At 37.7% G+C, this 27,816-nt stretch overlaps 1 protein-coding gene across 1 annotated transcript in view; it reads right to left on the bottom strand.

Annotated features, from left to right (window-relative positions):
* LOC145981904 (phospholipid scramblase 1-like) overlaps positions 1–27,816 on the bottom strand; it is a 31,747-nt gene that overhangs the window by 2,932 nt on the left and 999 nt on the right. The window contains exons 2-6 of the mRNA XM_083115399.1: positions 24,043–24,156; positions 15,425–15,642; positions 11,861–12,025; positions 7,416–7,577; positions 3,289–3,362 (exon numbers count right to left, since the gene is read on the bottom strand). Coding sequence (XP_082971525.1) covers positions 3,324–3,362; positions 7,416–7,577; positions 11,861–12,025; positions 15,425–15,642; positions 24,043–24,156 — 698 coding nt within the window. The 3' untranslated portion in view covers positions 3,289–3,323. The remainder of the gene's footprint in view (positions 1–3,288; positions 3,363–7,415; positions 7,578–11,860; positions 12,026–15,424; positions 15,643–24,042; positions 24,157–27,816) is intronic.

The following is a 27,816-nucleotide window of genomic DNA, read 5'->3' as shown; positions in this document are numbered from 1 at the left end:
ATATTCTAAAAATATTCAAATTGTGCTATATAATGAAGGAACTAAAAAATTAACACTCCATTCAAAAGATTTTCAACATATTTTCCAAAACTTTTCAACGTATTTTTCAAAAATAACTGAAATTATATCTACAATTTTTATGGGCTTAGAAAGGAACCATCTGTTCCAAAATTCTCAGTCAATTTCTTGAACATTTCAAACCTTCAGAAGACTACGAAGAAAAATCATGACCTGTTCCCACGCGTGCCTGTGGCTAACTAACAAATGAAGGACGTCAGCGAGAACTCACACGGTTGCGACTGCATCTCTACAGCGGCAATATTTGCAAACGGTACTTACTTTACGAATACGCCTCGTACAAAATATTTTTAAACCGTTCAAATCTCAAAATGGTTCTCCTACTCTTATGAGATATACGTAAGAAAAGACATTCTGACTCATATAAAAGGAACAGAATGTTGTCACTTTTGAATATCGTTATTTTGACAATTTGGACATTTTGTATGGGTATTGCAATGGTTTCTACATACAAATAATTTACATTCCGAACAACGTACCATTGTTTTATTCTTCTTATTTCTGCCAAATTCATGGCTGGCATCAGAGGCGAAGATATAGTACAAGCAATGCAAGCACTGCTTGCATAATTCGAATATCATTTAATGTACTTAATGTTCTAACCGTATTTAGTTTCCATCGCACTCGATTTCGCGAAAAAATGCGGCCGCAAACTCCCCCAGCAGCTCTGTAGCAAGCACCAGCCTCAATGCTTGCAGCCGTTCTGCGGGAAAATAAGGCCTCCGAAGGAGTCACATGGCGAAGCGTGAAATTTTGGTGGAACCCGTCCACAAAGCTTCTACAAAAAGCTGTGCTTTCCGAGCTTGCGTGATTCCCGAAAATAGCCGAGTTCAACCGAAAGCAGAAGGATTCATCTATGGGTACGTTGCCAGCAAAAAACTAGTAACGAATATTTGTCTTCATGAACACGTAAACAAGATCGCAAATATAATAATAATTGTTAGTCATAAAATAACTAAAAGAAGTTATTATCACTGTTCTAAATTCCATATATATCATATTATATTACAAATTATTTTAGATTTCGCGAAATATAAAACGCGTAAAAAAAGTTGACATTGGGAGTTGGGGCAGTGGAATTTCTGCACCCCCGTGAAGAGTTTTCTCAGGGAGGGAGGGAAGATTGGACGGACCTTGGTCCCGCACCCTGCTTCCTGGTCGGTCCAGCTCAAATTACGCCAGAAGTGATGACCACTACCAGTGTTTGCAACTGCCAAATTATTTACGCAGTAATTCAAGTGAGCTCTTTCACAAATTTTACAATCAATAAATTGACTGTTTTTGAATAAAACTTGGGGTGAAAATAAAGCTATCTGAGAAAGAACTATCTACTGATATTTGTACATGGCATAGAAGTAAATCGTATACATTCTGCATTTTATGAGCACAAGAATATATTTTAATGATTGATTGATTGATTTGTTGTTTTAAGTCCACTTTATGCACAGTAAGGCTAATCGGGACTGGACCTACAGTTTAAAATGGGATCTGAAACACTTGTGCCTCCACCGGGTATCGAACCCAGAACCCCTTGATTACAAGGCGACGACACTACCACTGCGCCATCGGGGAGGCCCGAATATGTTTTAAGTTCTATTATTATGACGCAAGTGGTGTTCCCAGGGTCTTTTTACGGTCCACATTTTGTCATCTTTTCCTTCCTTTGACGTTTTTTCTTAGATATACTGGGCCAAAAGGGGGTTATGTCTACCATCCACCCCCCCCCCTTCACCCCGGGCACGCCATTGAATGACACTTTATTACTTAAATATTAATGTACATACTCGTTCTGCTGAAATGATTCTGATTCCTCCGCGTAATTTTTATCTCCAAACTGATATATCTTTCCTTTGTGACGGATAAAATTAAGGAAATAGGTTGGTATCACTTTCTGTTGTTTCAGAGATTTTCAATTTGATCTTGTGTGGATGCTTGTATTTGCAGTTGTGGAAAGCGCGTGGGATAGTGTGAGTGTTTGTTGCTTCGTGTTTTGTGCTGTGAATTTATCGGAATGAACGCGTATTTAGGAACGGTTGATGTGAAGTGCGGGTGTATTATTGAGCAATTGAAAATTGCTTCATTTAGCTCGAGAGAGATAAGTGTTAAAATGAAAATCGTGGAAGGGTGTCGACCAACACCAAGAGTTTGAAATTTATTGTGGTGAGTACATCGTCTATGCATGTGTTTCTTTGCTTTGAAATGAATTTTTTATTGTTTGTGTTTAACTTTTTATTTAGTGTTTAAGTTACTCCAATGCGGTTTTAGGGTGCCCAAAAATACTAAATTACATCATGCAGCGTAAAATAAACAAATGATTCCCATTTTTTTTTATCTAAATCGGTTTGGTCACCGTTTGACCATATTAAATAATAATGAACAAATAAAGGTACTAATAAGTAAGTAAGAAATTCCGTCTCCCTTTAGTCGTATGCGGAAAGTTCGCATATGCAAAACGTTTAATATCATATGAATAACGTTACCTGGATTTTTTTAAAAAAGTAAATGTGACGTTTGCGGATCATATGGTTTATTTTTAGTACAGTCACTTTATTACGATATTTTGACAAATCCAGCGACTGGGTAAATGAGGCTATAAACCTTGAATCTTTCCCCTCGGCATGTCGTTGTACTACATGTTTTGTTGTACTGAAACATTGCTTGCCTCCTTCGTAAGACTACGCTTCGCTACTGGCTGGCATGCTATGGTTTAACATAGGGAACGTTTCTGTGCACGGTACTGAGTGCTGCCAAAAGGGAACCTGTCACTTCAGAACCATGTAAGAAACTGAAAGAAAGCTAGAAAAAATGAGCGAACGCCTCTATGTTTTTGTAGGAATAGTGAGGATAGGTTACCTAGTGCTTTCCCGACCATTATTGCGCTGGTAACGAAAAAATTCAAAATTTTTACCACGTGGGTTACAGAGGGTTAGGGTTCATAATCTAACATGAGACACAGAAAGGGTTTTGGACATTTATTTAGCATAAAGCTTTTATTTGGGGGAGGAGGGAGATATTCAAAGAAAAATTATTATGTTATAATTATATAATAATATATAATTATATATTATTCATATTTTGACATTATTATTATGTGTTCAAAATGTACAATGTTGTGCATGTTGTATGTATATTTAGAATGCATATTTGATTGATTGATTTAGTCATGTGTGTCTTAGTTATTACTTTATGTGAAAGAAGATATGAACTTACCTTTTTCCTACATGGATCTCACAATGAATAGGTAATTACTTCCACTTCTGAACAGGTTCAAAATACATAGTGTCCTATGTAAAATAAATATGTATATTGAAATAATTATTACAAGTAATTTATGTAATCTACAAGTTTGTAATAAGCTACAAAACAGACATATGTATTACATTTATCACATATGCTATGGGCGAGACATATAAAATGCAAAAAACTGTAAATAATTTACTTTTATTTATTTTATTTTGCTATTTGTGCCACTTTTGGCTAATTTGCGAAAATGGGGATGAGTGATGAAATTGATGAATGGACACTCACAAACATCAATGCCCAGGTTGGAATTCAAACGTATCTCTGGCGTCATAGCGTGATGTGCTAACCACTCCAGCACTGATGTTTCTATGTCCATGTTGATGACTTTCCTCAATATTGGTGTAGGGCCTTCCCGTTGGTGCAGTGGTAACATCGTCACCTTGTAATCAAGGGATCCCAGGTCCGATACCTGCAGGAGGCACATAGTGGTTTGTATCCCACTTTAAACTGTACGTCCAGTCCCAATTAGCCTTACTGTGCATAAAGTGGACTTAAAACACCAATTTAATCAATCAATTATTATTGGTGTTATTTTCTTATTTAGTAAGCAGTGCTTGAAGTGGAAATTTTTAGGTGGGAGATGCCTTTTCCAGTTTGGCATTAGGTGGGGAGATGCTTGTATGGTGGGCAAGCATGGTTATGGAAATTATTGTAGTTGGTGAAAAGCTTTTCATGGATTTTAACGGATATGTCTAGGCTGATGGGTAGCACCACCAAACTTTCCATGCATTTGAGAAAATTTTACAACTACAAATTACTATATTTACCGGTATGTATGGACCGGCATCATTTTTGAGGAAGGAGCTTTATCATGGAATATTTTAAATAATTGACAGTATTTCAAGTATAAAGTAAAATGTAGGTCTACTTTCAACAAATAAGTTACCTAAACTAACTAGGAAAGAATACATTTTATCATCTTCGTCAAAACTCACACATTCGTCTCCAGAGCTAAATGAAGAATCACTTCAAACCTCTTCTTAATCAGAATCTGAGTCATACAACAAACTGTCCTCTGTATTATCCAGTGCATTGCTAATGCCACACTTCTTAAATGATTTAACCACTGTTTTACTTTACACAGCATCCCATGAAGCTTTGACCCGTTCACAAAGTTGTGAAATGCTATCCCTGTCCCTTCTTCCTATTGGTGTAACCTGAATATTGGCATACAAAATGCACCCTGTTTTTCAGACCTATTTTCAAAGGAAAACAAACACCGGCACAGCAAATACTGTATACATTTAGAAAACTTTGCTTGTACATTACAATGGCTCTCTATGTCTTGTTACTCATACATCATAACACCAGCTTGATATAGTGTATGTTTTCGATCTCACCACCAAAGTTCCCAGATTCGAGTCCTTTTCTGGGCATGAGTATTCTTTGTGAATGTTCCTTCATCATTCATACTCATCATTAAAATTCACTAAAAGTGGCAGAAAATCAATGGTACATATATAAAATGTGTCATACCAGTGGTATACCCAGGAGAAGCATGCTCTTTCAGTGCTGATTTGACCTTTGGGGGGGGGGGGGGAAGTCGCACAGAGCAAGATCTGGCAAATAGAGTGGATGTTCTAACACTGGGAGCCCATGCTTGGCCATAAAAAGCCTTGACTGACAATGCTGTGAGGTGAATCCATGATTTGCTTTTCCACAAATCAGGTCGTTGTCTTCTTACTCGCTCATGAAGGGTCGTCAGCACCGTAATGTAATAATGTTGGTTGACAGTTTCACCTTCGGGTACCCAATTAACGTACACAATCCCACGGTCTTTTGTCATGGCGAACTTGGGCTCTCTCTCTTCCAATGCATTGATTGGCACTTGGTTTCAGGTGAAAAACCACGATTCGTCACAGGTTATCACTCTCTCTAAGAATGTAAGATCTGATTCAATGTTTGTTAAAATGTCACCAGAAATGATCACTCGAGTGACCTTTTGTTCCACTGTCAAGTTTTGTGGCACCAATTTCAAACACACTTTGTTCATGTTGAAACTTTCTTTGTCAATTCCTGTGAATTCAGCAATAGCTCGAATACTGAAGCGACGATCTTTTCGAATCAATTTACCAACATTTGCAATGTTTGATTCCGTTTTTGACGTGCAAGGCCGTTCAGGACGTGAGTTGTCCACGATCATTTCTCATCCCTCCTTAAACCTTCGTAACCTCTCAAACACCTGCGTTTGTGATAAAAACTCATCTTGTACACTTCCTTCAACAAACCATAAGTTTCTGTGGTGGATTTTCATAAGAAACTTCACATTGATACGTTGTTCCACTTTCACACTTAACATTTTTCTGACAGAGCACAAATGTATGGTTCACTTCATCCACAAGCTACAGCAGAACTGAGTGCTATGCACCCTGGGCAATCACACAGTCAATAGGCAGGATATCACGGTATACACTCATGCACCACTCGACCTTCATGCGCTTGCTGTTCACAACAGCATTATCAATCCCGTTTTTTCTAGCCACACTTCGCATGTATACGGAAAATTATGGAGTGGTCTGGTGTCTTCTAGGTTAACTGCATCATACAGGTTTTGAACTAAATACTTGCCATTTGATTTGATTTTTTTTGTTATTTTTGTTGCTTTTCTGCCAGTTTTGACTAATCACGACAATGAGAAAGAGTAATGATCAGGGCTCGAAAAATCCCGGTCGCCAAGTCGCCATGGTGACTAAAAGTTTCAGCTTGGCGAGTGTGATCTTTTGCTGTAATAATGCAGTTTTTTTAAGTTTTAGTGTACGAAACTTTCAAGATTCTAAGTTCAAATTGCAGTACAGCGTAAGTTAGCAAATTATTTTTTTATCAACGTTGTGAACATTCTATAGAATCAGTAACAATTTCTTACTCTTTGTCCCCCAACCCCCCATTTCCAGCTTTCTCACATAATTTAGCGATGTTTTGAATACGGTGATGCTCAGCTTATAGACTGATTGATTTGCTTTATTTTACTTCGCTCTTTGTGTCACTTCTGGCTAATTTGCAAAGATGGTGATGAATGATGATATGATGAAATTGATGAATGGACACGTACAAACATCCAAGCCCAGTCCGGGATTCGAAACCGGGACCCCTGGCATCGTAGCGCAATGTGCTAACCACTCTGTCACAGAGGCTGGCTCAGCTTCTTATAGACTCCACAATTACTAGTAGGTGGTTTCCTAGCACCTGATTTTTAGACCTGGCGCCTAGCTCTGAAGAAAATTTTTCGAGCACTGGTAATGATATGATGATGGATGCTCACAAAGAAAACCTGCACAAGCTGGAATTTTAACCCAGGACCCCTGGCATCATAGCATGTCGTGCTAACCACTTCACCACAGAAGTTGGCTATTTGCAATTTAATGTCTAACCAGTTCATTATTAGTTGATTTCAGTAAATGACCGTATTTGCCGGTGTATAAGATCCACTTTTTTACTTTAAAATAGATCTAAAAAACAGGGAGCATCTTAAATATGCAGATACTCAGTTCTTTATTACCTTCATTTCTGGAAATGTTCTCTGGTGTTCTGAGTTTTACGATTTCTTTCTTGCTTCCTTGCGATGTGTGACGAAGAAGATTAAATATATTCTTTCCTAGTTAGATTAAAAAATAACCACAGCCAGTGAGGGCCTTACTCCCACCTGCCCAGATGGGAGATCATCCTACCAGTTACAGGGTGATGTGTGGTCAGCACAACGATCCCCCAGTTATTGAAGGTTTTCTATGACTGGGTTACGGTACTCACTCGTAGCTCAGCAATTTCCTCATGATGGTAGGTTGGCCACCAGTCCCATACACAGTCCGAAATCTCAGGAGAAAGGTTGTTACCTTCACGTGACCCGTAGCTGGAGCACGGATTGAAAGTAGCCCTGATTCTTACTTTATATTTGAAATACTGTAAATTAATTATGAACTCGGTGATAAAGATTTTTCCTCAAAAATGTGTACAAGAGCCGTCACATATGGTATATACTATTAATTTAACTTTATCCCTATTATACAAAGGAATAAACTGCCATATATTTGGGTACTTACAATTAAAAAACATGCTCCTATCAAGAGCGCCTTTGAGGTTACATCCAGGTCCTTTGGGAAACACATTCCAAAGCTATCTTCATCTGAGAATGCCTCCTTCATGAATTCTGCATATTCTCGCGATATTCTCCCAATCTCAGTTTCCTTATCAGGTGTCAGAATCTGCAACATAACAACCAACACAATAATCAGGACTGCACAATACATTCTGAAACAATATTTAAAAAATATTTTTCATGAAGCAATTGCGAGACTCATCTGTATTTGAAATGAATAGGGATGAACGATATCCGAAATTCGATATCGTGATATATCGTCAAGAAAATATCGCCACATACGATACAATATTTTTTCCACTTCGTGATATCAGCGATATATCGTCTCCATGGTATAATGCTAAAATATTGTGACGATGTTCCACCAACATAATTTATATCACCAAAATATCATGACGATATATCATCTAGTTGATATCAGCTGGACAATATTTTTTTTAATATCACAATATATCATCTGGATGATATATCGCCCAACACTAGAAATGAACAAAATGTAGATGGTGGAGAGATTAGAGGAAAATAATTATATGAAATTAATGAAAACAAACAAAGCAAAACAAACAAACAAACACACACACACACACATATATATTATCATAGTTGAGCTGACATTCAAGCCCAGAAACAACACTGAGATGCCAGTATTCTGACTGTGGACATGTGACATGGGGCCTTCCGAGTGGCGGCAAATAGGGGGCGGTTGCCCTCTCCCTAGACTTACCATACGTCCGGGTTTAGCCTGGACAGTATTGTTTTTTTAGTACTGTCCGGGGTGATGTCCGGGATTGCAAAATGTCCGGGGTTTTGAGAATCTGAACGTGAAAATAGCTACCAGTATTGAATATTCATGACCGGCAAGGATCGATGGATTATAGGGATCGATTATACCTTTTCTTTCTTCGAGATATCGACTTCCGAGCGGTTCCGTTTCCGTACTTCCGTGAGCACCTTGGTGGTCTTGCAAGCATGTGAAGTAACTCGTCCACACGTTTTTGATACAAGTAACATCTGCTCCATTTGAGAGATTATTTTCAATTATAGGGAATATTTGGTCTGCAGAAAGAGGTAGACTTCTGTTATCCACTGTTAAACATCTGTTGAATGTCAAAATGAATTCAGAACTTTCATGTGAATTTTATGATGTTATTAAAACAAACAAGCCATTTCTGAAACTAGTCATATCTAGTGAAAAGTACAAGTGAGTCAACTAACAGAGAGGTTTCCTAAATATCAGAAAATGTATTATTCAATTAAAGATTTGAAAATTAATTCATTGATTTTAAGAAATAATGTTAATATTTTTTTCTTGTACAATTTATAGTTTAATATTCCAATAAAATAGTAAGGCTTTTAAGTAATTTCAATTTATTTTTGTAAAAAAACTGAAATTCAGCAGTAACGAGTTGATCGCGAATATGTCGTTGGACCCAAAAAAGTATGGTAAGCCTACCTCCCCCCCACTTTTCACCACTTTGCACCCGCACTATGCTAAACCTTATCTACAAAGGGGGGAAATATACTGTCTTTGCCCCCCAGTTTTGGCACCTTGCCGCCACTGGGCCATCCTAATGGTGTAGCGGTAACATTGTTGCCTCGAAATCAAGGGGTCCCAGTTACGATACCTGTTGGAGGCACATAGTGGTTCGAATCCCACTTTAAACTATAGGTCTGGTCCCGATTAGCCTTTCTGCACATAGACATCAAAACAAACTCAACCTACCCATAATGACAGTCAAAATGTTTTTAAGCAGATGACTCCTCTTTAAAAACTTTCTTGGTGCATCAGGTGTGGATTCATGGGGAGGGCAATAGGGGGTGATCCCCCCTTCCAACGGCCATGTTTTGAATATGGCTAATATTTTTGAATACTCAAATGTTCTGCCTTTTATCAACTAGGTTAACAGCCTTGAGAATACTTTTGATTGGAAGTTTGATGCTGATGGTAGGCTAATTGAAACTAGAGTACAGTTTAAATTTGAATTCGAACCACTGTGCAATATGCCTCCAAAGACATTGAACCCAAGACTCCTTGATTGATCGTTCAGTTTATTGTGGCAATGGGAGGAATTATGATAACGCCATACAATGATAACCATTTATTCCAGCCCTGGACTCCAATTCTAATCCAGGTGCAGAATCCTGGGGGGGGGGGGGGGATTCCACCCAACAATCTTGGCCTCAAAAATGCCCCCATCAAAAAAATTCGAGGGGGAGAGTTTTTGTTACAACAAACAAAAGATAAACAATTACTTTTAATTTCAAATATACTGTACTACAGTCCCATGCAAATTAATCGGAACAAGATATTTTTATGCATGATAGAGTCTCAAACTTGACTATGGTTTCATGATGATGAATCTATGACAAATCGTGTAATACAAATTATATACAGAAAGAAGAACATATTAGCTATTAAGAAATATTACGAATATGTAGTTTATTGTTTCTGAATAGTGTAATTGATGAATTAGGGCATAAGTACAAAACAATACATAAAGTGTGTAGTTATTGTCGTATATCAATTAATTTGCACGGGACTGTACATGTGTGTGAATTCGCCAACTAATAAATGTATGGATGTTGAGAAAATATTTTTTTAAAAAAAGTAGGCCAATCAGAAATGAGGTCTACAGTTAATTAATTGATTAATTCGCACGGGACTGTAAGAATAATATCGATGACATACACAAATTAGTGTAGTTGGTAGTGTTCAATGCTTTTTCTCTCTCAAAAGATCATTAACAAATCTACATCAATATGCACAATAAAAGTAAAACAAGAATGCAAAACAATAATTACTATGAAATCTAATTGATTTATATTAACATAAAGCAAAAACTTACACATAATAAAACCACTTCAACTATTTCATAATTTATTAACATCTTTAACCTGTTAGTAAAGGACGTAGTTTGCTACTTTGTAATATCTAATATATATAAAAGTAACAAATTTATTTATTTTTGGGTAATTAATAATAATAATATATTTTTAATTTAGTAATTAATTTTTACTTTTAATAACATTATAAATATGTATATTGTATAATTTATATGTATGTTTGTAGGGAGGGGGGTTGTAGATTAAGATCTTTCTCCCCCACCAGTCGTAAATGATTTCACACCCTGCTCTAATCTCTAAAACATGGAAGTCAGCTTGGTTCCTGCTTACAGTACCATATCTGTTTACATAAAACAGTGCACGTGTAGCTTAGAATGGATTGTCAGTGAAGTGAGGTACCCAGACGAAATCCCCCCAACTGTAACTTCTGGATATGCCACTATGGTGCACCTACAATAACAAATATGTCCTGGTTTGTCACAGGCAGCACCAGGACAATGTAAAGGCTTGCTTGTGCACCTCTTAATTTTATTCTACAAAACCTAGTTTCAACCAAAACCACTATTAATCCTTGCAGTGCCATAATACCTGATGAGTTATTAAAACCTGAAGTGATTGATTGATTGATTTAGTTTATTTTACTTCACGTTTTGTGCCTCTTGGCTAATTTGCGAAGATGGGGATGAGTTATGAAATGATGAAATTGATGAATGGACATTCACAAACAACCAAGCCCGAGCGGGATTCGAACCCGAGACCCCTAGCGTTGCAGCGCGATGAGCTAACCACGAAAACCTGAAGTGACACATCTATTATTGTATGCAACAAACAAGCCACTGAACCTAACTTGAAAAAGAAGCTGCATTTACTTTCCTGTACTGGAGGTAGTCTACAAAGATCAGCGGCCATTGTCTTTATTTTGTAAGCACTGTTGTTAAGAATTGTCTTCTTTTTTATATTCTCAGTTTGTGATTTTCGATAATTACCTACAGTTTAGTGTGAGTTGTTTTATGATTTCTTTCTTGAGCATTATTGATAAAAGCAAAGATGATGATCTTAATTTTTGCATTTCACTACATAGGTAGCTCAATACAATTATAATTTGTGTTAATATGTTGGAGTCTATGTCATTGGCCTGCCTTGAACAAGTTTTGTGAATTTCAAATTACAAAACATGTGGTTTTTCTTTATTTTCAACATTGCACCCTCCATTCTGTACCCCCTCAACACCCCTAGGTGATTAATTCTGGATCCACCACTGTGGTTTGTCTACTAATGAGTCATACATAAGCTCACAAGCTACTTCTCAAACTCACTTTCATTGGTCACAATATTTTTTCTTGTTTGCACTTTTCTTATCTTATGTTGCTTTTCTGCCTCTTTAAGCTAACTACAACAATGATGATTAAATGAAGGTCCTAGATTTGAGTCCTGACCTGGGCATGAGTGTTCCTTAGTGAATGTTCCTTCATCTAAGCATTATTCATTTTTATTATAATTGCTTGGGTTTTATGCAATTGTAAGAAAAGCTACGTGAGGGCTTACCTTAAAATCATGTTCTCCAAAGCAGCCAGCAGTGGCAAAAGGTCCTCGGACTCTGTAAACAATGTTGCCTGATGCATCCCGCACCTTGTACTGTGTGTGGAGAATGCCCCATTCCTGTTTCACTGATCCTATTACTCGGCCGGGTGGAGCAGATATTTCCATGTTCTGTGAAAAGAAAATGTCAGAGATGTAAAAAATATATAATAAACATGTATACATGTCCTCTTGTAAAACAATAAATGCATGTACTTACTAAATTTTTGAAAGATATTAATTACTTTGTGTATGTGTAAGGGAAGGTTGATGGAAAATAATAACAAAATTAATACATTATTATCTTCAATTGCTATATGAAATTAGGAACGGGAGTACGAATACTGCAGAATTTGAATCCAAAAGCTCCTATCTGAATTACAGATCCTAGATCTTATATCTGAATTCCGAATCCTGGATCTGATACCTGAATCTTAAATCCTGCATTCCAGATTCTGATGCCCAAATCCTAGATCCGATATCTAAATCCTGAATCTTTGATCCAATATCTTAATCCTGGATCCTAGATCCATGGCCTGAATCTTGTATCTGATATCCAAATATATAATACTGGATTTTATATCTGAATACTGAATCCCAGATCCTAGATCTGAATCCATAATCCAAATCCATCAGGATCCAATATCTGAATGCTCTAAGCTTTAGATGCTCCCCATCCCGATATCAAATAGCTTATTGCAAGCAGCGAACTGAACTCTCTTCTCAGCCCTTTCTGTTGGCAATATTTCTGCAGTGCAGCGTTGCTATTACTCCCATTCTGGTAAAACAACTTCACTAGCAGTGCACGGTCTTTCTTCGCAATAGCCATTGCTTTTTACACGGAAAAATTCAAACTTTTAATGTTCGGCGAACATTCACATCACTAAAGAAGAAAAAAACAACAAGCGTCACCAACAACAACCAGGGAGCTCACACAATGGTTAGGCAATGTCACCGACTTTGACGTCAGAGTTACGGAAACTTCCACGTTTTGACTGCTTACAGTGCCATTTTTTACTCCGGTGGCGAGAATTGGAACTTTTTTTTTTTTGCATAATTCGCGAGCGCATTGCTTCATTAGCATATCGTAACTGCTACTCTCATTACAGCCCGTGCTGTACCACTCTGAACACCGTCACTTTAATTATAACCACCTGGTATCATAAGTATCAATTTATTGATAAAATTTTTAATAATTTCACCAATTCTGTATTTCAATAAATAGCCTATGTAAAATTGTGACATTTTGTCATTATTTTCATTGATATAAAAGTGTAACTCACTTTTACATAAATGGAAACATTTAAACAAAGCTTCATAGTGTTACCACTGAAATTACTGGAGAAAACAGAGTGCTAGGGAGGATTTTGTTTTGCAGTGGCCAAGGATCCACCATATAGAGTTAGCCAAGGCTGACATAATTTAAAAATTATGTTTAATCTCAGATTTTCAAAAGGGAGGGGAGTTAAGTGTATATTTTTTTGAATAATAAATTCTCTCGGGCTATTGACCAGGTCAATTCTGGATAACTATCCAAGCTTTTGAGACCTAATGTCACTCTCATCTTCAGGATAGAAGTGCAGTGATGAGCGTCAACACGGTTTATATGTATCTGCATGTGACTGTTTCCAGTGTCAATGACCAATCGGGAGCCATGTCTGCTGCGCTCCCGCTACCTGCTGACTATCGCTAGACAGGCTGGATCCAGTTCGAGCCCTGTGTCGCGATTCAGATTCTGCTTTTCCCCATGGATGGCTATTGCTTCTTTGATAATTGATTGAATTGGTGTTTTAAGTCAACTTTGTGCACAGTAAAGCTAATCGGAACTGGACCTACAGTTTAAAGTGGAATCCGAACCACTGTGTGCCTCCACCGGCTTCTTTGATAATTCTGTCCCAATAGTGTGATGTTAAAATCCATTCTATGGCCTTCGTTGATCGAATGTTCGGCTAGTCCTGACTTCTCCGGATGGAAATTCTTGATGTAACTCTGATGTTCTGTGCAGCGTTGTTCAATTGTTCTGCCTGTTTCCCCAACGTATGCTTTCCCACAGTTGAAAGCAATCCAGTAAACTCCATGTGTTTTGAGTCCTAAATTGTCCTTTGGGTTGCACAGCAGGCTCCTGATTTTCGACGATGGTTTGTGTATGGTTTTGATATGAATACAGCTTATAATTCCGGAGAGGTTTCTGATGTATCGTATCACGCCGCAGACGTGAATCGAACCTAGGACCCGGGCATCATAAATAAATAAGCTAATCACATTATAAAAAGGGTCCCGCTGAAGCATTGAAAAAGAGCTTCTCAAAAGGTCATCGCGACAGCGACCTTCAGCGGAGTTGGGAAAATTCCGCTGACATTGCATTAGAAAATGAAATCAGGAATCAGCGTTTTTCCTTAGAATTGTCGTTGCCAAAGGACGCGATCGAAGCAACCGTCGTAACGGCCGATAGTTCGAATTTCACGTAAATAGGTCGCATGAGAAAATCTCATTCTTAGTTGTTTCGCATTTTCCATCGGTCAGTAGTTGTGAAAGAACTCAGTCTTAGTTGCTTTCAGTTAATGCAGGATAGCTATCTTCTGGCCCTTCTGTTTTGTCCGGATTCCCTGGTGTGTCTGAATTTTATGTGTCCGGGTTTTCTGCTGTGGTGGTCTTCTTAGACAATACTCAGTTTAAAGTTCTGTTGATTTTGTGTTCTGAGTTCCCGTTCTGTATAATAACCATGCGAAGATGCTGGATTTCCTCTGGTAGATGCTCTGCATCACCATCTACCAGAACGTCTACCACAGGCTGTGTAAAAGGAGGCAGATATTCCTCAACATTAATTATACAACAAAAAAAGCAGTGTGCAAATATGGAACTTTACCATGCAATATATTCACCATGTGTACTGCACCACACTCTGAATCTCTTCTCTAGAAAGTAACTTACAGTTATTTTTATTTAAGTAAATGGTTTTGTAACTGCGCTATCGAAATGAGTAACTTTTATAAAGTAACTCATTGATTGATTTAATTGAATGATCTGCTTTATTTTACTTCGCTTTTTGTGCCACTTTTTGTCTAATTTGTGAAAATGGGGATGAGTGATGACATGATAAAATTGATGAATGGACCCTCACAAATATCCATGCCCAGGTCAGAATTCAAACCTGAGACCCTTGGCATCGTAGCACGATGCGCTAACCACTTCACCATGGGGACCGACACAAAGTAACTCATGGGCGTAACTTGCAACCTAACTTTTAGGCACCAGAATCAAAAAGTTTTCCATCCCATAAAAATAGTGTCCAGATCTACTTTGATAAATAACCGTTACATTTGCGAAATCATAAAAAGTACTCATCAATTTGCTTCTCAGGTCCCAGGAGGTTTAACAAAAGTACCAACAACTTGAAAATTGCCCCTGCCAAGTTATGCCTATGAAAAAACTTTCCAAAGATTGTCAATATTCCAAGCGAATATTTTCATCAACGAGAAAGCTTCAAGACATATTTATTCACTATTTCCAATAGGAAACAAGAGTTCATACCTGCATACAGCAAAGACAGCAGCACAATTGTCCAGCTAGAGGTCTGTGAAAGCGCATCACCTCGTTCTCTTTGCTGTCAAGTATCTTCATCTCATACGGTCGTGTCTTGCCACAACAATTCCGAGTCCAGCAGTCGGTGTCTTCTTCCGTTTGGAAAACTTTCTCACCATGGATATTTTTTATATAGAACATGGATTTCGTTTGACATCCGCCAAACACTGGTAAAGAAATTACATGAATTATAAATACTTCATTGAATACCGGTTATTCTGCAATATTTTTTACTTATGCATTTTATTGCCTATTGTACATTTGGATGCTTCTGTCATATTAAGATTAATGCTGCATTCTCATGATGGTGATGATGAGAATAATTATAAATTGACACCGGATTTTAAAGGGAAGTCCTTTTTTATTGTTCAACATGGATCATGGGATAAGTAACAACAGTGTTGAAAATTATCTTCAACCAACAAAATTACATAGTTTTGACTTCCCGTATTTTTCCTTCTTTCAGCCCACATTCCCATTTTTTCCCTTTTTATGAAACGTTTTCCTTTCCTGTCCCTTTATTGACAATTTTATCAGGCCATATTTACTTTTTCCCCTTTTTTTAGAAACATTTCATTGGTCCCTTTACTGACAAGATATCAAAAACTTTGTACGGCTGTATTTTCCAGAAACAAAACATTGAACAATTGTCTATTTCGTACAGCTTAGAGAATGGAAAGAACAAGCACCTTCTACCATACCTTCCCTCCAAGAGTGTTGAGATTACATTTGCAGCGATTGTTGCAACAATGCAATCTGTGCTTAAGCAGTAACAAATGTGTTGTAAGTGGTACGCCTGTTGAATTGATAGTGTACTTTCGCTAGATTTAGACTTTTATTGTGAAGTTTTTTAGAATAGTGTTAACTTTACTGTGTGACAGTAAATGCAGTAAGCTGTTTCAAGGAAGATTTCCACTCCACTAAAAGTAGTATTTTAAATGAAAACACAATATATACCATTCATATATACCGTGCGTTCATTTCAGCCGAGAGATCGGGAGAAGAATGGTGGGCGGCACTGACAGAGATGCCGACATTTGCAGCCTGTAATGCCCGCTTATTTTTATGAACATATGCAGACATTTATATAAATATTGCAAAACGAGCACTAACCTGTGTTATAACACACAAAAGTTCTTCTGTAATTCATCCAAGTTCTGCCCTTATATACACAAATAAATACGCTTTAGAAACGATGTTAAGAGCCACATATAATAAAACATTTTAATCTTAGTTTTGACCAGTAATGTCCTGCTTAAGTTTATATCCTTGAAAGAGTTTTGTGTCGATGGGGATCGTTTGGAGGTTTCGAATGTGCAACACTGTATCAAGATTACGCTGCAGACGAAACCGTTAAAAGTCAATGGTTTTCGTGAGCTTCCTTGTAATCCGAAATCTCCTAGCTCAACTTTTTTGTTCCTTTGCGACAGATGAAGACAGAGCTGTGAATATAGTGGCGAGCAGATGTAAACCAAGAGCGTGTTAATTTCATACTGTGCGCAAGAGTGTTATTCTTGGTTACTTGCCGTTACTTTTTTGTGTTATTGCATTGTGTATGTGTGTTGTGTCAGAGAGACGATTGGAATGCCAGCCGCAAGGTTCACGTTAGAACAAAGAACTTTTATGTATGACACTTACGTGAAAATAGACTCGTGTCGAGACGTGTGTACGCAATTTGTACAGAAATTCCCAGGCGTTTCACCTCCACATAAAGATACGGTTAGACATCTTGTCCTTAAATTACGAGAAACTGGATCGTTAAATTTTAAAACACCTAAGCAAAAATGACGGATTCTAAGCGAAGAAAAAATCGATGAAATTGGTGCCACGTTAGAATGTTCTCCAAACAAACCTCTATGCCATGTTTCACAGGAGATGGGCGTGTCAAAAACACCAGCACATACAGCCACTAAGCTACTAAAATTAAAACTGTACTCTTATAACACAGGTTAGTGCTCGTTTTGCAATATTTATATAAATGTCTGCATACGTCCATAAAAATATGCGGGCATTACAGGCCGCAAATGTCGGCTACTCCGTCAGCGCCGCGTGCCACGCTTCTCCCGATCTTTCGGCTGAAGATCGAAATGAACACACATAAGAAAGGGATACATTAAATACCTTGCATTTTTTTTTACTTTACCTTATGAAGTAAAGTAAAAATGCATTAAATTCAATGTATCCTTTTTATATATATGAATGATATATATTGTGTTTTCATTTAAAATAATAAACCATAGTCCTTTTTCATGTCCTTTTTTTGGCAATAATTTCCCATTCTTTAGTCCTTTTTAGAGTAAAATTTTTCCCTTTAAAATCTGGTCTAATCATAAATAATAAATAACTGAGAGTGAAGGAGGAATAAACTGCATCCAAGCATCGTCATTTCATAATAATAATAAATGTACTCTTTGAAATGTTTTTTCTCATTTTGATCTTAATAATAATATTGTTGAAAGTTTTGTAATTTTAACCCATTAATGCATGGTGTCCGATTAATCGGACATTGACATAATTGCACTTTCTGTAACACTGTTTTACTTTAATTGGTTATATTTATCAAATCTAGTTCTTTGGTACCTCTGTGATGCATAGGTCACCCCACAGGCTTGGCAACATTGTAAATTTCCCGCCAAATTGTAAGGGAGTGAAACATGGAGAGGGAGCTGTACTGCGTTTCTGCGTAACGGGAAAGCTAATTTCAATTCATATATAGTAGTTGACATTTATCCGAGATGTGTTTTGACAAATATGTGTAAGAAACATTAGTAATCAAATATGTAACAATAATTTGTGCATTAGTTTCATCCCTGAGCTGCTATTGCGAGAGAAAATATAGTGTCCGATATATCGAACACTATGCACATTGAGCACTTTATGCAGATTTTCCATTTCCTGTAAAATTTTCGATACCTTTGATGTTTAGACATTGTCAATGTATATATGTGTATGTATGTGTGCATATATGTTTGTATGTGTGCGTGCCTATGTGTGTGTGCATTAGTGTATGTATGTGTGCGTGTGTATGCATATATGCGTGTATGTGTGCATCTTTATGCAATAGTGTGTGAATGTGTGAGTGTTTATGCAATAGTGTGTGAATGTGTAAATGTTTATGCATTAGTGTGCAAATGTGTGCATGTTTATGCATTAGTGTGTGAATGTGTGTGTGTTTATGCATTAGTGTTTGTATGTGTGCATATGTGTGTGTATCTGTGCGTGCGTGTATGTGTGTGATCAAATTTTGACTATTTTGGAGAATGAAGATGTGGAGGAGAAGGAGGAACAACTCATTTATGTTACACCACCAGTGGATGGCAAGGATACAGACGAAGACAGTGATAAATCTGACGATGAGCATGCGGCCAATCTAAACAATTTTTGGCAAAATACGCTAATGAGCGTTTGTGAGGTGCAAACTAAGATACGAAGTTGTATTGATTGTGAAGGTTCATCCAGTAATGTAGAGTCTACATCTACCACTACACATGACACTGGTGCTTCAAAAAAGAAGAATACGTCTTCAGACAAAATCAAGACCCTTGTGGAAGAAAAGTCTACCTTCATTCTAATTACAAACTGAGTGCTGCCGTATTGAACCATCTGAAGAAGCACGAAACTGTGAATCGCAATTAGACTTTTATAAATTATTTTTTGATGAGGACATGCTAAATGTTATACCAAATGAATCCAAATTGTATGCTTCGCAAAAAAATCTTGATTTGACGAAAGAAGAACTTCTTGTTGTTCTTGGAGGTCTCTTGTTGTCAGGTTATGCAAAATATTCAAACAAACGTATGTTTTGGTCAAAAGAAAAAGATACTACTTCGATACTTTCTGAAAGCATTCGTTGTGGTCTGCCTAATATTCATATGAGTCCGATAGTCTGTACAGGATACGGCCATATTTGGAGAAACTTTCCTCATCTTTCAAACAGCATGGGGGTGTGAGCGAAATGCTTTCCATCGACAAGAGTACGATTCCTTACTACACGAGGCACTACGCAAAACAGTTCATTAGAGTAAATCTGATCCGTTTTGGGTTCAAGAACTGGGCAAAAAAGCTCTAGCAGTGGTTACATGATAGATTTCCAGTTGCTCACAGATACAAACTGATAACGGATGACTGTGTTCTGTACTGTAATAATAATAATTTTGTGTATATTAGTTGATTTCTATTCCAAATGTTTCCTTTCGTATTGTTTCTTCTAAAATATGTGTATGTATTTATGTATGTATGTAAACATACACATGACCAGTGGCAGCGATTAGGGGGTCAGTTGCCATCCCCATTTTTCGTCACTTTTGCACCCGCACTATTATAGACCTTATCTACGAAGGGAAATATACTGTCTTTGCCCCCTACATTTGGCATTGGCACCTTGCCCCCCCCCCCCCCATTTTGGAACCCAATATCTGCCACTGCACATGACTGCTTTTGGTTACATATTTTCCACAGCAATACTTTTTCCTTGGGACAGCTATTAATAGACAAAACATGAAAGTGGTCATTGTGCACAGTGTCTGATTTAATGGACACACGGAAGTGATCATAGTGCACAGTGTCTGATTTATCGGACGCACTGTATCTCTAACATACATTGTAAAAATAAAAATGTATCGTATATAGTGTCTTATTTGAATTGTACTGATACCAAAACCATGAAAAAAAATTCATGAAAGGGGTTTGTAAACTTTATGCATTAATGGATTAAAACATTTAAAAATTGCATTACTTTTCTTTCTTCCAAGTGTGTGGGAGGAGGAGAAGGGAGTCGTCAAAAGTTTGTTTGTTTGAATTATTTTCTGCCACTTTTGGTTAATGGCGATGATGATGAGTGATGATGTGAAATTGATGAAGGGACACTGACGAAGAACTCCCATATCCAGGATGGGATTCGAAGACGACTCTTGGCATTGTAGCATGTTATGAACCACTCCACCATGGAGATCAGCACATCCACAAGTTTCAATTTGATTTTGAGATGATGACATGCCTTGCATATCTACGCCAATATGATACAAAATAGGAAGTACATATCCCCAATAAAACCTTTTCCAAAACCACTATGATAGGAAACGCTCTTTCTTGTGTCATCACATGCTGGGTCAGTTACATGGATGCAAGATAAGATAAGATAAGATTTATTTCCATCCACTTGATCATATGAGTACAAATAGCACTATGATATGAGATAGGTCAATTACATGTGTAATTTTGAGTACAAAGGAATTAACACATACTTAAGCATATCAAAAGTATAAAGAGTATAGTATAAAATAAAAATAAAATAAAATTACATAAAATTACATAAAATTACATGTATAATTTTGAGTACAAAGGAATTAACACATACCCTCGAATGTATGTTGGTCCCCTTCCCCAAAATGTACAAAATTTTCATTTCAATCAATTAAACAATATGACACTGCTACTACATTAGTTTAACAGTCACGAGACAGTCTGATATGATATGATATGATATGATTTATTTCCGTCCACTTGATCTTATAAGTACAAATAGCACTATGATATGGGATAGGTTAATTACATGTATGATTTTGAGTACAAAGGAATTAACACATACTTATGCATATAAAAAAGTATAAAAGAGTATAGAATAACTTAAAAAATAGAAGAAAAATCAAAGGTTATGGCTATTAGTGAACATAAAAATGGAAGAAAATCAAAGGTTATGTCTATTAATGAAAATATGATTTAAGTACTCCTCTGTGCTATAAAACAAATACTTCATAAGCAAGCTTTTTACTGTTATTTTAAATTTGGTTGGATTATGATTCTTGAATTCCTCTGGCAGCTTGTTATAGAGTTTTACACCTTGAAATCCTAGACCACTATGTGTTTTGGATGTGCGGACAGTAGAAAGATGGAGGGAGTTATGCATACGAGTGCTGTACTTGTGTATGTCCAGATTTTTTGAGAAGATTTTAGAATTTGTATGAATAAAGCACAATGTTTCTAATATGTACAAACATGGAAGAGGTAATATTTGAAATTCATTGAAAATTTGTTTTGTTGGGTTTGAGAGGGATACATTCTTCATAATTTTTAATATGCGTTTTTGCCAAATAAAAATTTTCTGCATTTTGGGTGAGCTGCCCCAGAAAGAGATACCATATGTAAGTACAGGTTGAATCTGTCCAAAATATACTGTCCTTAAATCATTCAAAGTTAAAACATTTCTCAAAATTCTCATCATGTAGCAGAGCCTGCTTAACTTTTGAGTTAAATTAGTAATTTGCATGTCCCAAGTACAAGTAAAGTAAAGTAAAGTGCTCCCCTGTGCTTTGAACCATTCCATGAAGGCATATAGGGGTGTGTGGAATTAGGACCCCACACTTTCTTGATCACGGACGAAGGTGGGGTGATGTGAACAGCAGAGCCGCTTGAACAGGTGGAAAAAATCCCGGTGGCATTTTTGATAGATGGAAATGTAGACAATGGGTTTAAGGAAGTTTTCCGTTTCGCTAAATAAATTTGCATTACAACAGCCAGAGGCAGAGTCTCCATGTTATCATGCTTACCGGCAGTAAACCAACTTTTTATAATATTTTTTGTGCATTTAGCTTTATTATATGTGCCCCCCCCCCCCAATGGCGCAGTGGTAGCATCATTGCCTTGTAATCAAGGGGTCCCGGGTTCGATACCTGGTGGAGGCACATAGTGGTTCGGATCCCACTTTAAACTGTAGGTCCAGTCCTGACTAGCTTTACTGTGCATAAAGTGGACTTAAAACACCAACTCAATCAATCAGCTTTAATGTATGCAAAATTGCTCATTATGTATTATGCAAATTATTAAAACCAGCTTTTAACCCTTAGTGAGTTGGATGAGAAACATTACGTCAATGATCATGCACGGTGCCAGAGACTGAGTTTTTAAATTTTTATGCTCAATTAATGGTCTAAAAACGCCAAATATTCAATTATTATTATTGTTATTATTGTTTTCTTTCAACAATTGAGATTCTACAGAGCATTCCCTGACATTCGCTACGAGACTCGGCGGCAAGTGGCCTGGCGTCAGCACTTGTCTTTCCCGGTGAACGGGTCTGCGACAGTCGCATGCTACAGTCTGTTGTGTTTTTCGCTCTCCCTGCCTTCACTCTCTTTCCCTTTCTGTTGACGTTGCAGACTGACGCCAGTATAATCCTCCCTCGGATGTTGTGTTGTGTCCGTGTGTTGTAGATTGAGGCTTAATATGGCACCACAAAAGTTTACATTACAACAAAGAACTTATCTTGTCGAGTGTTACTTTGGAAAGAGGAATTGTGGAGAAGTGTGACGACGTTTTGCAATGAAATTTCATGGTGTTCTGTTCCACATAGGACCACTATATTAAATGTCGTAAAAAAGTTTAGAGTAACAGGGTCAGTTCTGAATAAAAGTGGAAAGAAAAATGGGGAAATCTAAAAAATAAAGGATACAAAAACAATCCGCACACCAGCCGTGAGTTAAAAGAGAGTATTGTACAAGAAATCGGGAGAATTACAGTAGATGAACTTGCATGTGTAAATGCCAATTTCCTTCGGAGATGCCAGGAATGTGTTGCAGCAGAGGGACATTATTTTCAACACCTTCTGTAGTCAAGGTTAGTACACAATATATAAACTGTAATTTTAATAGCTGACTCTTTCGACTGTCGTGGACCCCGTTCACCGTGAAATACAAGCACTGATGCCGGGCCGCTTGACCGCCGAGTCTCGTAGCGAATGTCAGGGAATGCTCTGTATCAAATTATAAAAATTGAAATTCTGTAATATTATAATTCGTTAATCAGCCACGGAACGACATACCGGATTTTCATTAAAAACTAGTTGCGCATGGACTCAGACAGCAAGGGACTTCAACGACCCCCTAATGGCTTAAATATCTTACCAACACTGAAAACAGAAATGTGGTGTAAAAGAGGAAGGTTAGAAGCTCAGCTAGACAGAGGAAGGTGGTTGACAAAACAATCATTGATAAATAACGACGTTAAAACCACACACCCGACCATGTGCAGGGTTAACCCAGAATTTAAGTAAGCTATTTTAAGAACTAAAAGACTGGTTATGTACACCACTGATCCATTGTCCAACACAGACTGCTTCTGACTCGGTTTCCTCCCTGGTTGTACATGTGGAAAGTGAGGGAGCCAAAGATAAATTCGGCAAGCGGCTATTTAAAAACATGCGACCTACGTGCTCAGTTCCAACAGTACAAACAATGTTCGTGTGAGATCACTACTTGTTCTTTCCTGTTTCTGTACAGAGGCAGTGTTGCAACATGGGGGGACAATATCAAAACTGACGGAAACTATGAAGTTTTCAGACCTCTAATTTGCTTTTACTTGCATGCATGCATAGGTTATATTTCTATTATATTTGATTATTCTAGATGGGAGTGTATAATAAATTATAGAATAAATAAGAATTGTTGCGACGCACCAGGTCAAAATTTCAGAAAACACCACTGGGAAAGAGATTAAGCTGTACAACAAGTAAATAAAATAATTTTGAAAAAGTTTGTTTTGATTTTTGACAGACTGTGTATTGCAAAGCTTACCTTCCACAAGCTGGTACTTATGGTGCATTAGAAGTTGATCAATGTGAGCTAGATACTCCAAACCAGGTGGGCAATTATGAACATGGATTTGAGGCTTTTCCATCCATAATGAACCTTAAATGAAAATTATAAAAATAATTCAGTACAGGATTAACATGTAATGTGATTCAGATACATGTAAGTGTTAAAATTTTGATTGGTTTATTGGCATTGTTCAACTTTTACAAAAGTTTGAAATTGTCACTACATGCACAAGTAGAATAAGTATATAAAACTACAGGCATAATATGTGAGGCATATTCAGAAAGTAAGTACCGAAAGGGTGTAAAAAATAAAGTAAAATAGTTTCGTACCTTATTTCATTTGCATTGCATTCTACAGACCTTAAACTACTTTTCTACGTAGTTTCCACCATTGTTCAAGCATTTGTCGTAGCGTGGCACTAGTTTTTGTATCCCATCATCATAGAATGTTCCCGCCTGTGACGAAAGCCATCCATGCACTGCTGCTTCGATGTCGTCATCCTCGTCGAAACGCTGACCAGCAAGAAACTTCTTCTTCAGATGAAGGAAGAGTTGGTAGTCACTTGGTGCCAAGTCAGGGCTGTTGGCAGATGCACAAATTGTTCCCAGCTGAATGACGTGATGACATTTTGAGTTTGTTGGGCCGTATGCGGACGAGCATTGTCGTGAAGCAACACAATGCCTTCGCTAAGCATTCCACGTCGTTTGTTTTGAATTGCACGACGCAACCGGATTAATGTGTCACAGCAGGCATCTTTGTTGGTGGTCTGTCCTCTAGGCAAGAATTCTACCATTCTTGCATTGAGAAAAGAAATCACAAACCGGACTTCACAGTCGGCGGGCCGATTGATTTTCTTGAACATTTCAAACCTTCAGAAAACTACGAAGAAAAAACATGACCTGCTCCCACGCGTGCCTGTGGCTAACTAACGAATGAAGGACGTCAGCGAGAACTCACACGGTCGCGACTGCATCTCTACAGCGGCAATATTTGCGAACGGTACTTACTTTACGAATACGCCTCGTATATACAAGACATAACATAAATGTATGCTCAATGTTATTTACTTTGAGAGACAATTTGGCTAAAAAAAAATTAGATTCTATAGACAGTATGTGCGTCATCTGCTATGACAGGGGTTCCCAAACGTTTTTGTTTCATGGTGCCCTTAGTGTTTCAAAATTTTTCTGCAGTGCCCAGGTCAGAATGTAGGCCTATCTAACACTTGTGCAATTCTCATTCAGTGTGGTTAGGTTACTTGCTTTAAATTAAAAAAAATACATATTTGAAATTCAGAAACATTTTATATGTAAAAAGTACTAAATAACCACATATTTCGAACAACCATTTCATTTCAGTGAAAATATTGGAACAATGGTGCCCAAGGGTGCTGCGGTGCACACTTTGGGAACCACAGTGCTATGATATTAAATTAATATGTGGAGTCAAGTGTATTTATGTTTAGATAAGCGTAATCAAACTTCAATCAAATATACGAAGGAAAATAAATACCTAGTAAGAGTTTCATTATGTTACATTATTGTTATTTCTGCCACTTACAGTGTCGATGTACTCTTGTACTGTGTAAAAACAATGTTCCCTTAGGAATCTTTTTAGATGTAACTTGTGTTGTAAAGAAATGGTGTCTCACATATTTATCTCTTTATGTACAACATTTATTTACACTTCTACCCTTCGCCGTATATACATATTTTCATAACAAATCCATTATCAACAGCTCCCGGTTGCCTTTTGCCCCATAACAGAGAGGATTGCACTTCTCAGGACTTCACTCTACAAGCGCACTATTTATAGCGCTAACCCACCCCCGCAGTTTATCACACAGAGGTCCCTACGCCGTCCTCGTATTAAGTGCAGTACAACTTATTAGAGCTACAAGTGCACTATTTACCATAGCACTAACCTGCCCCCGCAGTTTATCACACAGAGGTCCCTAAACTACGGTGGTCACTCTGTGTGTATTTCTATGCATCCATAAAAACAGCCTCACTCCATCGGGCCTTGTTGATTGATTGATTGATTTGATGTTTTAAGTCCACTTTATGCACAGTAAGGCTAATCGAGACTGGACCTACAGTTTTAAAGTGGGATCAGAACCACTATGTGCCTCTACCGGGTATTGAACCTGGGACCCCTTGATTGCAAGCCAGCGATGCTACCACTGCACCATCGGAGAGACCCATCGGGTCTTGTATCGAAGTCTCTGCGAGCCTGGGATTCTGAGATATGAGAGACCGTAACAAGTCGGAACCGGTATTTATACCTCCGACAAATGACCCACCCCCAACCACTTACGCAAGGTCCTATTGTTACCTTTCAAAACGGAGAAGCCATTTAGAAAACCCAACCGTGGCTTCCTGGACTAACGAGCAAAAAGCAACCTAGACAGAGCATGTACACCAAAATACACTTTTACATAAATATTTCCCTTTTTGCAGCTGTGTGCATAAAAGCCACACAGCACTTGTTAATGAATTTGTCTTTGAATGTATTTGGTAGCATGTTAGAAATATGTAAAACGGCATGATAATGAAATCATATAATATGGAGGGTGATTCAAGAGTCCCTTAACACCCCATATAAAATGTAAGGAGTTTGGTTGGGTACAAATGGTCAAGAAACAGGTGAGGCCTAGGGGGAACCATATTGGTGTGTTCCAGGTGCGTATATAGTAGGTTGGCTTGGCTATCTCCGAAGCCCAGATTAAATACAGGAAATAATTGACTAGCAAATGTGACTGATGCTTCACTCTCAAATAACGACTGCAGGAGAAAACGGAAGTACATGGGGATGGACTCCTTTCCTTTAAAGCTACCACCAGGCTTCATCGATTAAATTCTTTCCCTGCCAGTGCCTGGAGGCGATCGGTGATGTATTTGTAGTAGCTTCCAAACCCAAGCGTGGACAGGGAAGTGCGGTAAAACCTTACAGTGATTCCAATTCGCTAACCAGCATGGGATTTTTCCCAGGTAAGAGAAATTTTGAAACGAAACTACTATTACAGGAATGCGAAAAGAGTGGCTGGCATGCGATAGGGAATTTGTCCTCTAGGTAAAAACAACAGTATCCCATTGAACACATGCAGAACTCACAGGCCGCTGACCTTCAACCAACCACGCTTTACGATGTTTTCAACACCTCTGCTGCTTTGTTTATGACTGGCTGGGGTAGACTGACTGGCCGGAGATGACAAAATGCATTTTGCGAGTGGAAATCACATTGAAGGGAGAAAATTAGGTTTCTTACTGCATGGATTTTCTTAAGAATATTGAGTGAGTGAATTACGTATATATGTTCTGAATGATCTGTGCTGCGTTGTGTAGTGAACGAAAATGAGTGACATAATTAACAAACTATTGAAGAAACAATTTACTCTGCTTTTGCATGAGGATAAGCTTCAAATTGTGAAGATATGCAGGCACCTGGCATCGCAAAGAAGAGAAGAATTGATTTGATTTCTTATTTTGCGTTGCTTTTCTGCCACTTTAGCTAATCGCGACGATGAGGATGAGTGACCATACGATGAAATTCATGAAGGGACATTCATAAAGAATACCCATGTCCATCCCTGGATTTGAGCCCGGGACCCCTGGCATCATAGTGTGCTGTGGTAATAACCATTTTACCACAGAGGTCGCCAAGAGAAGAATGGAGTTCCTGTTCAAATTAAATATTCAAGGTAAGAAGTTTATTATACGCGTATATTTTATAAGTAACCATGAAATATTT

Source organism: Lepisma saccharinum, chromosome 30, assembly GCF_977018435.1.
Source record: "Lepisma saccharinum chromosome 30, izLepSacc3.1, whole genome shotgun sequence".
NCBI classification, from domain to species: Eukaryota; Metazoa; Arthropoda; class Insecta; order Zygentoma; family Lepismatidae; genus Lepisma; species Lepisma saccharinum.
The sequence above is the reverse complement of the archived record's forward strand: the minus strand, read 5'-3'. Positions and strand labels throughout refer to the sequence as shown.